The sequence below is a fragment of the Gymnoscopelus microlampas genome (genome assembly GCF_963454915.1).
Source record: "Gymnoscopelus microlampas genome assembly, chromosome: 13".
In the NCBI taxonomy this organism is placed as follows: Eukaryota; Metazoa; Chordata; class Actinopteri; order Myctophiformes; family Myctophidae; genus Gymnoscopelus; species Gymnoscopelus microlampas.
In genome coordinates, this window is record NC_139950.1 from 40,593,457 (window position 1) to 40,607,234 (window position 13,778).

Genomic DNA, 13,778 nt, shown 5'->3' on the forward strand with positions numbered 1-13,778 from the left:
CTAAAACTGTAATGTTTGAAGGCAAGAATAACATTAATATAAGACATTTGGACTGCCTTTGTCACAGCTCAATCATTCTATTGACCTTTAGCAGTCTCTGTTTTTTGTTCTTTGTTCATTTTCTTTTTAAATGTAAAAACGTCAGCATCATTTACTGATTACAGTCGAGTGACATCCCACTCTTAAGGTTGATATGAATGCTTTAAACTTGCAGCAACTGTGTTGCTGGCAATGATGATTATGGGTTTTCACCGCTTTGGCTGAACAGTGCATGTGATGCTCCTTATCAAACGACTCTCACTTAATGAAATTCCACTGTTTTTTATTAAGCGTGGAAATTGAATTAACACCATGAACAACATGCATAGTAAAATCGTCAGTGTTAATTTAAGGGTTCTTTTGGTTCCATTTATAGGTTGGTCAGTTGTTTGTCACTTGATCATAGGTTTTTGTGAAGCCTGATTTTAATTGAAGATCTGTAGTTTAATTGAATATCTTATCCCTAGTTTAATTAAAGCTCTGTTCTAACAAATACAGACTACATAACAGAAGAAGACCACTGATTGCAGTTCTCTGTGACCTTAGGATGACACCGGCATTTAGTGTAGAAGTGTTAATCCTTTCTAACATGGACCCTAGACATTTCTACCTTTATTAATTTGTATATGTGTGTACTGATTTTGTTTTTAACAAGCTGGGAATAGCTACCCTTATGTAAATGAATCTTACAATACTCATCTACAATACTCATCTAGCACTATCTTCATTACTGTTCAATGTTTAGAAAATCCAGTGTTTATGAGGCCGTTGCTAATTAGTTAGTGCATTAACATGATATGACTTTACAGCGCGCTATTTAAATCTGGTGCGGTTTCAAATAAATGTCTTCATTTATTCTTTTTGACCAGATAATGAATAAATGTAGTGTTTGTGGAAACATGAATTGATTTAGTCAAAGGCATTGGTTTAATTTAGCGTTCAAATCCTTTTTCCCTGGCTGGTCTTTATTCAACCGCAAATACAAAGATTCACTTGAGAACAAACATGTTATCAAGTACTTTTTAAGATATAGATTTTTTTATGTGATAGTACAGTAAAGACTGACAGCAATGCAAGGGTAGAGAGAGATGCGATGAATTCCAGCAAAGGTCATGACATGACATTTTTACTGTCAGTTACTTACGGTCAGTATCTACAGTATAACCTGAGCTATACTCATTTGCACGCGGGTGTTGCACACCTAAAATAGCCGATCTGCAAGCTTGTACACTAGGTGTGTTATTTTCTGCCGCTTCCCTTCCTGAAGCATACCTTCAGGTTTTGTAATGCTGACTGAAATGTTTGTTTGTCAACAGATTTCACCCTGCCGTCCTTGTTGGAAGTGTTCCTAAGCCGGGAGGTGAAGGCTATCTCTTGCAGAGAAGGACAGAAGACGGGTACAGATGCTCAGAACTCTGATAAGAGGTCACGCACCAGCAGCGGCTCATGGAAGTCACGGCGCTCGCGCAGGACGGCGCAGAAATACTCGGTGAGAGATGCACGCAAGTCCCAGCTTTCTTCTACCTCGGATTCAGACGGCAACTCTGAAGACAAAGCTGCACCAGGTCAGGGTGGGGTGCGGAACCGAAGGTCCCACGGTTCCACCATCCGTGTGAGCTGTCAGCATCATCGTTCAGAAGCATCGCAAGCACCGCCCGCCACCCCAGAAACCATGAGTGCGCCCTATCCCCATCCGCGGGCGCCCGCCGGCTCCCAGATGCTGGACACCGAAACACTTACTGACCCAGCCGCAATGTCTATTTTCAATCGCATGGAGAACTCGCCTTTTGACCTGTGTCATGTGCTGCTTTCTTTACTAGAGAAGGTCTGTAAGTTTGACATGAGCATTAACCACAACCCTGGCCTGGCAGTCAGTGTGGTGCCCACTCTCACAGAGATCCTGACTGAGTTTGGAGACTGCTGTGGGCCGGGGTCTGGAGGAGGAGGAGGTGGTGGAGGAGGAGGTGGAGCCGGGGCAGAGGAACTCGCTGGAGGCTGGACGGAGGAGCCCATTGCCCTGGTCCAGAGGATGCTCTTGCGCACCATCTTACACCTGATGTCCGTGGATGTGGGACAGAGCGAGACCCTGCCGGACAGCCTTAGACGCAGTCTTACAGACCTACTCCGAGCCACCTTGAAAATCCGCAGCTGCTTAGAAAGGCAAGCCGACCCGTTCGCCCCTCGGCCCAAGAAAACCCTGCAGGAGGTCGCGGACGACTTCTCCTTCTCCCGCTATCGCCACAGGGCCCTGCTGCTGCCGGAGCTGCTGGAGGGCGTGCTGCAAGTTCTGCTCGGTTGCCTGCAGGCCTCCACCCCCAACCCTTTCTTCTTCAGCCAGGCTCTGGAGCTCATCCATGAGTTTGTGCAGCACCGTGGCCTGGAGTTGTTTGAAGCGACCGTGCTGCGCCTGGAGGGGCTCGGACGGGCCAAGGACTCCGAGGTGGGGGGCGAGGCTGCAGAGAGGCTGCGCGGCCTCATTGCGGGCGTCCTCAAGATCGTCAGCGCCGTCAAGAAAGCCAAGTCGGAGCAGCTGCACCAGTCGGTGTGCGCTCGGCGGCGCCACCGCCGCTGTGAATACTCCCACTTCCTGCATCACCATAGAGATCTCTCTGGCCTACCCGTCTCTGCCTTCAAGCAGGCCGCTCGACGCAACCCCTTTGAGGAGGAGGGTGAAGGGAAGGAGGGTGACGGAGTGGTGCGGTACCCTGAGCGGTGCTGCTGCCTGGCCGCCTGTGCCCACCAGTGCTTACGGCTGCTGCAGCGCCTCTCCCCGAGCGGGCCTGCCGTTCTCCAAGTTCTGGCCGGGGTGCAGGCGGTAGGAATCTGCTGCTGCATGGACCCCCGCTCGGTGGTGGGACCCCTGCTGCATGCCTTTCAAGCGCCCGGCCTGCGCAGCTACCAATCCCACGTCCTGAGCGTCCTGGCCAGATTGATCCTGGATCAGCTCGGCGGGGGTCAGCCCTCGGAGCGAGCCAAGCTCGCCTCCTGCAACATTTGCACGCTGGACAGCAGCCAGCTCCCCGGCCTGGAGGAGACCCTGCAGCAAGGGGAGCCCTCCTCCGCCTCCCTCAGCTTCTCGTACCGCTCCCAGGGCATTCTGCCAAGCGGAGGCGGCGCGGAGGACATGCTGTGGAAGTGGGACGCCCTGGAGGCCTACCAGGAGCTTGTGTTTGGCGAGGACCGCCAGCTGAGTCAGCAGATCGCCGGCCACGTGTGCCATCTGACCCTGCGGGGCAACGCTGTGGTGCAGTGGCAGCTCTACACGCACATCTTCAACCCCGTGCTGCAGAGAGGGGTAGAGCTGGCCCACCATGCCCAGCAGTTGGGCGTGTCCACTGTCTGCAGCCAGGTGTGCAGCTACCACACAGAGTGCCTGCCCGTAGAGGTGCTGCTCATATACCTGCAGACGTTACCAGCACTTCTCAAGTCAAAGTAAGTGGTTTCACTCGCCTGTATGTGCCTGAAAACCATCTCTCCTTCCAATATTATTATTGCTTCATGTATTAGTCATTTCATCCAATTTAACTTGACTACCTCCGACCATTTGTCACATTCATCTTAATCTGAGTTCCCAGAAGTTTTCGCCAGCTCTGGCGAGGAACTTCTGGGCCACAGCCCTGGTATTTGTGGGCGGGATGTACGTCACGCTCTGAATCTGAGCGGACACGCCTCTTACCGGTCTGAGAGCTGTGCAACTCGTCTAAAAAGTCCGACGAGAGGCAAACAGCAGTACACAACAATGGCGGCCGAAATTTCTCAAGGGGAAATTGCTTCCCGTCGATCCTATTTAGATGCATCACCCACTGCATGTGGATCCCGCCCCCTTTTCTTCATTGGCTGTTGATTTGAATCACAACGCAGTGGCCGCGCCCCTGCTGTCCAAGCTCCGACGCTAACCCTCCCAGACTACATTCATCTTGATCCAAATGTTGAAGCAAAACCATCATATGGTCAAAGGACACATTATATGCAATATTTTTTTACATTTTTTAATAATAGTTTTTTATTTTATTTTAGAGACAGTACAGTGTATAACAGATGATACAAAAAAACACCACCAAACCCCCCCCCCCCCCCCGCAAAACATTACAATAATGATATATTTTTTAAAAGACCAATCTTGCCAAACGTTTCCATCAACTTTGTTAAGACTTAAACATTTTAAATACTGATATTAATGATAATGAGTGTATTTGTATAGCGCTTTTCTAAACAAAGTTACAAAGTGCTTTACAGACACGTTAAAAACGGCAAATAACTAAGCAATAAAACAGCAACACGTTATCAACAGAATAAACATTGTACAGCAGTAGAGGTGCCAATTGAAGGCAAATAGTCCTGAGGTGTTTATAAAGGTGTTTTTAGGAACTCAATTGCTGGGCCCTGTTTAGCAAGCACACACACATCCTTACAACTACAATATTTACATGGTACTAATTAGGTCATTGGCCAGTATCAACTTAAGGCAGACATTTACAAGCAGCCTGATTTGCAGTGGTGTAAAGTAACTAAAAGTACATTTACTCAAGTACTGTACTTAAGTACAATGTTGAGGTACTTTTACTTTACTGGAGTATTTCCAATTGTCTATACTTTTACTTCTACTCCACTACATCTCAGAGGCAAATATTGTACTTTTACTCCACTACAATTATTTGAAAACTTAAGTTACTAGTTGCTTTGCACATTACATTGCACATTACATCGCTTTGCTTTTACACAAATTATTACATTATAAAACATACATTAACCACTTCAGCCCTATTTTATATTTGAAAATAGACGATCCGCAAGCTCACAACGCGTCGCATCGCGATGCGCTGTGAGCTTGTAGATCTGCTATTTTCAAAACATTATAGTACTTTTACTTTTGGTACTTTTAAGTACATTTTGATACCAATACTTTTGTACTTTTACTCAAGTGCATTTTTCATTCTGGACTTTTACTTGTAGCAGAGTACTTCTACATTGCAGTATTGATACTTTTACTTAAGTAAAACATTTGAGTACTTTCTCCACCACTGAATTCGCCTGAGGCAAAAACACACCTTCATATCATTTCTTGTAGAACAAGTCAAAGTGAACGTCGACTAGCCTATAATAGACCGTGACCATTGAATTAATAATGACATGTCACTTTAGTCTAATCATTGTTTGAGTTTCATGGTGTGTAGCTAGAAAAGGCAGTTGAAGAATATTGGATACTACTGCTGCTGATGTGCCCTCACATGAGCCAAGTGCGTAATTAGCCAAGCCAGGGTCAGTCTTCTTGTCCATTCCAACATTGCTTGTCATCAGATCCGTCTCTCCGAGTCATTGCTAATTGATGCTGTTAAATTATTGATTACAAACTTTTGTCAAGTAGGCGAGACAGTTACATTATTGACGGTTTAATGCGACTTACTTTGATCATGGATAGTCTGCTGTAAAGGGATTTACTTTATAATGATGAAGGATGTACTCTTTATAACCCTATAAAGTTAGATGATTATAGAAAACTTTCTTTCCTCATTTCAATGAGGAAAGAATTAATGCCATATTCATTTGATCTGGGATTGGTGGTAATGGAATCGGTTGAGTCTGAGTCTGTAGCAGGCCAATTGATTTCCTAATTTTTTCAACTCTCTGCTGGCTTCGACAAGCTTTCAAGCTCTTCATAGCCAAATGTTACGTGAGAGACCTTTTTGAAAAGGCACTCATTTCCCTTTTAAACTGCCTGTGGCTGTGCAGAGGAAAACATTGCAAAACTAGCCCCTTTCTCGTATGAACACTGGAAAATGTCCAGGGCAATCAGGATTCATTTATCATTTATCAATGGAACATACAAACCAGCTTAAATTTGAGCCCAGGAATCGGCTTACGTCCACGTGGGATTTATCAAGCAGGTGTACCCTGTCAATTCTGGCGTAGGATTTGTCTGCTGTTGATAAATGTGGCGGAGACTCGCCCTACCTGTTTTTCAGTTGGGGGCATTCAAGCGGATTCGAGTGTCGGGTTATCCTTAAACGAGGTTGCACATGTCCAGAGAGAAGAAGCCTACTGTAGGCCACCACTGTTTCTGATATACCAGTCTGCATGCTCCCTTTCAGCGGACTCGTATCCATAATGTTTATAGACTGACAGTTACTGTATGTTGTCACATACTTGTGGAAAGGCTTTAATAATTTCAACAACAAAAAAAGTGTGCATTTGCATTAATTAAGGCTAGGTATGATTTAAAAAGAGGTGGGGTATTTTAATACATTTCCCAGGAAGTGATTTAAGTGATTGAATCTATTCTTCCAACAAAGTGTTCTTAATTTTAGCACATCTATGTCACACAGCATGCAGACCTAAACGCGTATTACCAGTTAATGAGAAAGGACATGAAATATAAGCTGGAGCCACATGACAGGTGAACAGAGAGCCAAAAGAAGTCGCATACCAGACTATACGCCGATCAAATTGCAACATGTGACCGATAATTCCAAAACAGTAAAGTGGAGCACCAATAGGAAAATGACTCTCTTCACTGTTTCCTGTTGCTGCCATGGTACCCTGTGCACAATAAAGCATCAATTCCTGTAGTAGTCATGTGCTGACCTTTCCTGCCTCTGCATGTATGTTTCTCTTTATCTGCATCACACAATTCCATCACATTTTCATGTAACTTAGAGAATGCGAGCACAACTCAAGTCTCAACAAGTAGTCTCTTTACCAAGTGCACGGTTCAGAAGAGTTCATTCAAACAGCAGAATCTCCAGCACTCACAGAAATGTCCTTTTATTTAAGTACATATTCTGGATGTAATGTAAAGGACATTTCAGTGAGTGCTGGTGATTCATTCTGCCGTTAGCATTAATTATCTAGGCTAACGGTTTCTTCTTCATGCTGTACTTCTGTTCCTCTGATAAAGGGAAAATAATGAAGAGAGGGATTATTCTGAAAAACTCAGACATGAATTTGTTCTGGATGTAATGTAGCAAAAATAATAGAAAAGGGCTAAAGAAATTCAGTGAAAAGTGCATTGAATGAGGAAAAAAAATCACATTTGTTGTTGCACCTTAAGTATGAAATACAATGACATCAAATTAATTTTGACTGAAAAGATCAGGTAGTCGCCTTCATACCTAGATTGAGGTGAACCATTTCAGCTACCAATATTAATACAATTTTGAGAGTGTAACTTTCTAACAGCAGTTCAGACTACACAATATGCCGTTGAAGTGTTTTTTTTTTCTAAACAAAAAAGATGTCAGCTTGGCTTTTGTGTTATTGGAAAATGCTAGAGTAGTTAAAAATTAATGAATTATTTCACACTTAGTGAAATAATTGCTACCTGATGTCTCCTCGTCTTCAGCTTTGATTCTAATTAGTCTTTGATGTTTGCATTGCAGGGTGATCAGAGACCTTTTCATCAGCTGTAATGGGCTGAACCAAGTGACGGAGCTCATCTACCTAGACCAGACACGTTCTTGGGCTTTGAAGGTGTTCGAGACCCTGATACTAGGTGTTAGCGACCAGCAGGCTGACGGAATACTCCAGGAACTGGACAGTGCCGATGCCCAGGAAAGGGAGGCCATCCTGGGCCTGGCCGAGGAACTGGGGTCCCGGAGTGGCGGAGATGGCCCGCAGAGTCTCAGCAAGTTCTACGAAGGCCTGAAGGAGGCGTGCCCCCGCCAGAGAGGAAGGAGCGGGCCGGGGGCCGCGCCGGGGCGTGGCCGGGCAGAGACGCACCTCAATACCATCAACCTATTCCTATGCGTGGCCTTCCTCTGTGTCAGCAAGGAGGCCGACTCCGACCGCGACTCGGCCAACGACTCCGAGGACACGTCTGGTTACGACAGCACGGCTAGTGAACCGCTCGGGGGGCGGTTGCCTTGCCTGTCACCAGACAGCGTGGCTCTGCCCTCCAAAGAACAAGTGCGCCGGGCAGCGGACGTTTGGTCGGTGTGCCGCTGGATCTACCTGGCCAGTCCCATGTTTCAGAGGCAGTTCTTCAGGCTCGGAGGCCTGGACGTGTGCTCGCGCCTCATGGCCATGGTTATTCAGAAACTGACCTCTAAGACCAAGGACGGGAAGGCCAAGAAGAAGAGAGATGGCAAGGGCAAGGCCAGCCCGTCTATTCCTGAATCCCCTGCACCCGTCACGACTCCAGCCGAGCCTGGCACTACCTCACTGGGGGCGGAGGAGACGAACCTCGACACGGCCGACAATCTCAGCACTGGCCCAGCAGAAGGAAAGACCAAAGATCCATCAAAGAAGCTAGAGGAGGAATGGTCCCTGCAAAGCATTCGTCTCCTTGAGGCCCTGTTGGCCATATGTCTACACAGCGCTAACTCAGCCCTGCAGAGGATTGAGCCGGAACTATCCTTTCAGGTATAATTACTTCATTCTCTATGAAGCTCATGTTGAGCTCTCACTATAGCAGGGGTGATGCAACTTTGATGATGGAGAGGGCCACTATATTTCCACACTCTCTCCAGAGGGCCACATTGCAAATATTGTCGGGCAGACACCTCTTATCTCCGTATTTTGCCATTCTATGTCACACAAAAGTAGCAAAAATAGCCGATCTACAAGCTCAAAACGCGTCGCAGTGCAACGCGTCTTGAGCTTGTAGATCTGCTTTTTTTTGCTATTTTTTAATTGGAATCCTGATTTTGTTTTTGCTATTGAATCCTGAAAAGAAGTTGAATCCTGAAAAGCAACATTTTTATAAAATTTCAAATGCATTTAGTTATACTTATGTTAACTTTATGAACTTAAATACAAATACATTGGACATAAAAAAAGACAAAAGAATTTTAATACTAGTCATTAAGCTACTAATATAGACTGAAGTAATTAAAGCGGGTCTTGGATGTATGTTTGGAATTGTAACAGCTGAAATCAATAATATATCAGTATTCCGGTGAATGTTCCAACCGATAGGGATTTCCCTCCTGCTTCCTGGATACAAAATTTAAAAAAAGCTTTTTGTTTGCTGGTCAGTTGTTATCTTACCTACACCTAGCTACTGTTTAACGTCTGGTAGTTACTATGGTGAGGGGGAAAAAAACATACCGGGAGAAGTGATATTGTGGCCTTGTCTCTCCCCCTGACCCTTTCAATGTGTAAGCTAATTTAATAGCCAATGTGTTTGGCCACAAGATGATAATCACAAGATAATATTAACCAAGCGAGAGCTGACCACGGGTCCCAGTGTTTGCCTCCTAGCAACATGAGAACGTTTTGGATGAAACTGTCTATTGTACACTCCTGTCGACCTCTGGGTAACACTTTGACTCCAGCATGATTAGGAATGTCTCTCTTCAGTAGTGTAAAGTAACTAAGTACATTTACTCAAGTACTGTACTTAAGTACAATTTTGAGGTATTTTTTACTTTACTAGAGTATTTCCAATTTTCAGTACTTTTACGTCTACTCCACTACATCTCAGAGGCAAATATTGTACTTTTACTCCACTACAATTATTTGAAAACTTAAGTTGCTAGTTACTTTGTAGATTTAGATTATTATTACAAAACATACATTACTCACTTCAGCCCTATATACATTTTGGCCATTTGAAAATAGCCGATCTACAATCTCACAATGCGTCGCATCGCGACGCATTGTGAGCTTGTAGATCTGCTATTTTCAAATGATTTTTATACATTTGAAAACTTGTGAAATAGGACATTCAGCACAATGATTACTTTCCACTTTTGGTACTTTTTAGTACATTTTGATACCAATACTTTTGAACTTTTACTGAAGTAAATTTTGAATTCTGGACTTTCACTTGTAACAGAGTATTTTTACATTGCGGTATTGATACTTTTACTTAAGTGAAAAATTGTCTGTCTCCCCTCCCTTACAGCTCCAGTCGGTGGAAGAGACCCTGTGTGAAGTCAGAGACCAGCTCTCTCGCTCTGGGGTGGTGAACTCTGACCTGGCCGTGCCCCTGTTTGACTCTCTGTTGAGAGTAGCCCTGGCTGAAGTGTCCTCTTGCCCTGATCTCCCGGAGGACAAGCAAGATCGGGTAAGCTCTGACTTGAGTTGGGAGAGGCAGCGGCATGCATATACATAAATAAATACATAACCGGATACAGTACGTATCGTCGCTGTCGGGCGAAAATCTTGTATGTCCAAATATAAAGTTAACTTTCAGGGCACGCGATGCAGTTATTACCAGGTTGCCAAACCTGGTCTATATCTACACTCGCTAGTCCTGACTTGTTTACTAGTCGTGCCTTTTTCCTCATTGGCTGGTCCTATAGCCAATATTGTAGATCAAACTTCCAGGTGATAAGGGAAACAACTTAAGCCATCAAGGCTTTTTTGTGTTTTTAGCATTGCTTGCGTAATTGTACTTGCTGTACTGTTTGCAAACTGTTAATAAAGTATTTGATCAATCAATCGTTAAGCCTACCTTAAAACTATGCTGCTTCAAGGGTGCTTGGGTGGCGCACACACATTGTGAGCTTGTATCGGCTATTTTCAAAGGGACGAAATCTACAGTATATAGGACTGAAGTGGTTACTGTATGTTTTGTAGTAATAATCAAAATCTACAAAGTTTAAGTTAAGCTTTTAAATAAATGTAGTGGAGTAAGAGTACAATATTTGGATCCGAGATGTAGTGGAGTAGAAGTAAAAGTACTGAAAATTGGAAATACTCCAGTAAAGCAATACCTCAAAATTTGACTTAACTACAGTACTTGAGTACATGTACTTAGTTACTTTACACCACTGCTCATTGGTTTGAGCAGAGTGTAGATGAGTGCTACAGTTTCAAACAACCAACAGCCAGGCCGGTTATGTAGGATGTCTGGGCCTTGAGGTTGTGTGAACAGCAGTGTTCCAACTAGTTTGAAGCCTGTCTATTTATTTTTCCTTTAGAAACCTATTTTCAAAGGAAGAAAGCTGGTTTTGCGGGAAGAAAGGTTGACATTTTGGTTGAAATTGCTTGCTTTATCCATGAAAAATCATTATGGCATAGTAGACAACATAATTGATCTTTTTATTTTCTGCGTTGAAGTGGGTTGAAGACGTTTTGGCTGAAGGTCACACTACAATTATTGTCTGCCTGTTAGTGGGTGACTCCTGCCTTAGATGGGGTTTCCATAAATCATTTGTTATTATGCCTGTGTAATTAAGCCAATTCCAACATTGAGGATTTAGGTATAACGGATTTATGCCTCACCGATCCCCTTCCCCAATTGTCGGAAGCTTAGTTCTCTCTCCTGAGTGATTTGGACTATTAAGTTTATGTGATTATTATTTATTATGAATTTATACCTTGTTGCTCCTTACTTTGTGTGTGTGTACAGAATGTGTGTATTTAACGGACTGAGGCTCAACTGTCATTTTCATGTCTGAGTGCAAAAAGGGGAGATTATTACAGTACAGTACATGCTAAACCTGGGATGTTTTCAGCCATTTCCTAGGGTTCAATTCTCTGTGCGCGCATGTTTGCACATTTGCCCATGATGACTACACAGTGGTGGGAATAGCTGTGTGAATGCCTCGCAAGTCAGCTGATACCGTCTTATGACATCTTGTAATTTTTTATTCATTCAAAACATTTTTTCGCCATTCTTCTGCTGCAACTGGAGAACTGTTGCTTGTCCTGCTGATTGTAATGTAGCATAACGTTTTTGGTCAAATTTTAGATTCTGACTGTATGGTTTAAAAAAAGAAGGATAGTTTGCGCTGCGTTGGTGTGTGTGAGAGACAGTTTGTCTTTCCCTTAACAGAATGGGGTAAGCTCTTATTAAATTTATGTCATTTTGCAGATTGCTTTAATGGCCAGGGATCGGATTCAGTGGATCGTATTGTGTTGCAATACACAGCAAACTCCAAGTACTTCTGCTTTCAGACAGCTGTCATCTTACGTATCACCTCTGTGCATCTCTCTCTCTGTCTTATTCTCTCTTATTCTCTCTCTCTCTCTCTCTCTCTCTCTCTCTCTCTTTCTCTTTCTCTTTCTCTTTCTCTCTCTCTCTCATTTTCTCTCTCCCTCTCTCCCCCTCCCCCTCTCTCCATCGGTAAGAAGCTGCAGGTGTTGGTGGAGAGCGTGGCCCCAGCGGGGGACCTGTCTGAAGAGGTAGACGAGGGGCAGAGCTGTAGCGTCAAGCCCCTTGGGGAGGAGGAAGGCTACGACGCTGACAGCGAGAGCAACCCTGAGGACATGGCTAAACAGGAGGAAGGTACGGTGCCACTTCACTCCTTCACACACCCACACACACCCACACACACACACACACACACACACACACACACACACACACACAATAGTAGTTATACATTTATTTGTTTATGACCATTCAAAATAACATAGCATTAAAACAGAAGAACAACACATTAGAATGCAGCACTGCAGTGCACATATAAACTCCACACACACTCTCACACACTTGTATTTATTAATTCCGGAGTATCCATACCATAGCTATACATCTCACTGCTCTTATTAAATCCATTTTATACTGATGTCGTATAACAGACAGATATTATTGTCCTCCTCTATATCATTTGCGTTATTTTTATTTTTCGTTTTATTCTAAGTCTTTCACAGTTTGAATTGTGTCGTAGTTTTCTTTCTTGTTTACCTCCCTGAGGCTATTTTCTCACATTTGCTTCATGCCCTCAACCCCGTCTGCTAGTTGTTTACATCAGAGCCAGGGTTCAGCGGTCTTGGAGATTGATGGATTGAAATGTTGTGTATATGACTCGACCCCTTAAGCGGCTAATGATTTAGCCCTGGGAAACCGTTAAAAGCGCATTCTCTCCCACCACTGAGATGATCTGTCAACCTATCTGTACTCCTAGGACTCAGTTGTTTTTTTGTTTTTCGGACAAAATAGCAGTCGGGTGGTACAGTACAGTATGAGGCTTACACAACGTCCAGATGATGAGTAGCTTCCTGGACGACACGGCATGACAGAATTATTTTGCCTGCTTCGGAGGACACGTGGCATTGACCACGAGCGGCTAGTTTTACAGTGTGTGCGAATGACAGGGCAGAAAATGCGTGGTGTGTGGTTTCTTCTCGTGGCCGTTGACCCCCTCCCTGGTCAGCCTTGTTCTCCTTTCTGCTCTGTGGGTTTGGTTAAGACTCTGTCCTTATTACCCCCTCTATTATGTTTTAATCTCTTCAGAATGGAGTCTTTGTTTCCCCCCTTAGATGATGTAAGGTTGCTGCACTCTACAGCCTCATGAGCTGAATCTTGTGACTTAAGTAGTATTCTTGCATGCGCACACAGACGCACATACAGTACACACCTCAAATCTTCTTTCCCCTTCACTCTGATTCTGAACATTGATTGTGTATCAGCCTCAGTCAGTGCTCATTGATCCCCAGTGTAGCCAACGGTCAATTTTGTCGAGTAAGTTACAGATGAGCACCTAGGCTGACATTTTCAGAATTTGTTTATCCTTGGTGTTTCGCCGCGCAATGGCACTGTAAATGTGTTCACATTTTTCACTTGGATAACCCATTGTAAATAGTACATTGGATTGATTTGTGGAATCCAAATTGGATTTATTTCCCTGGAGTAGAGCAGAATACACCGGACGACCAGTTGGGCAATTGTTTTCCAGAGAGCACATTTGAGCCCTGGACCGAACACAGGGCCATTTCAATTGACTACAAAAATGAGAGCTGCTGATAAGGCGGATAACTATGTTGGGCGTCGTTGAACTTCCTTGTAGAAGTATTTACTCAGTGCTTTATATATTTGAATGTGTGCAACATGGAAGCTAGCTTGTTCT

The 13,778-nt window shown here is 44.1% G+C and overlaps 1 protein-coding gene across 4 annotated transcripts in view; it reads left to right on the top strand.

The window, feature by feature from the left end:
- lyst (lysosomal trafficking regulator) overlaps nt 1-13,778 on the top strand; it is a 90,686-nt gene that overhangs the window by 25,502 nt on the left and 51,406 nt on the right. For all 4 annotated transcript variants that reach the window (XM_084077280.1, XM_084077281.1, XM_084077283.1 and 1 more), the window contains 4 exons: nt 1,356-3,471; nt 7,416-8,397; nt 9,884-10,045; nt 12,058-12,214. In XM_084077280.1, coding sequence (XP_083933406.1) covers nt 1,356-3,471; nt 7,416-8,397; nt 9,884-10,045; nt 12,058-12,214 — 3,417 coding nt within the window. The remainder of the gene's footprint in view (nt 1-1,355; nt 3,472-7,415; nt 8,398-9,883; nt 10,046-12,057; nt 12,215-13,778) is intronic.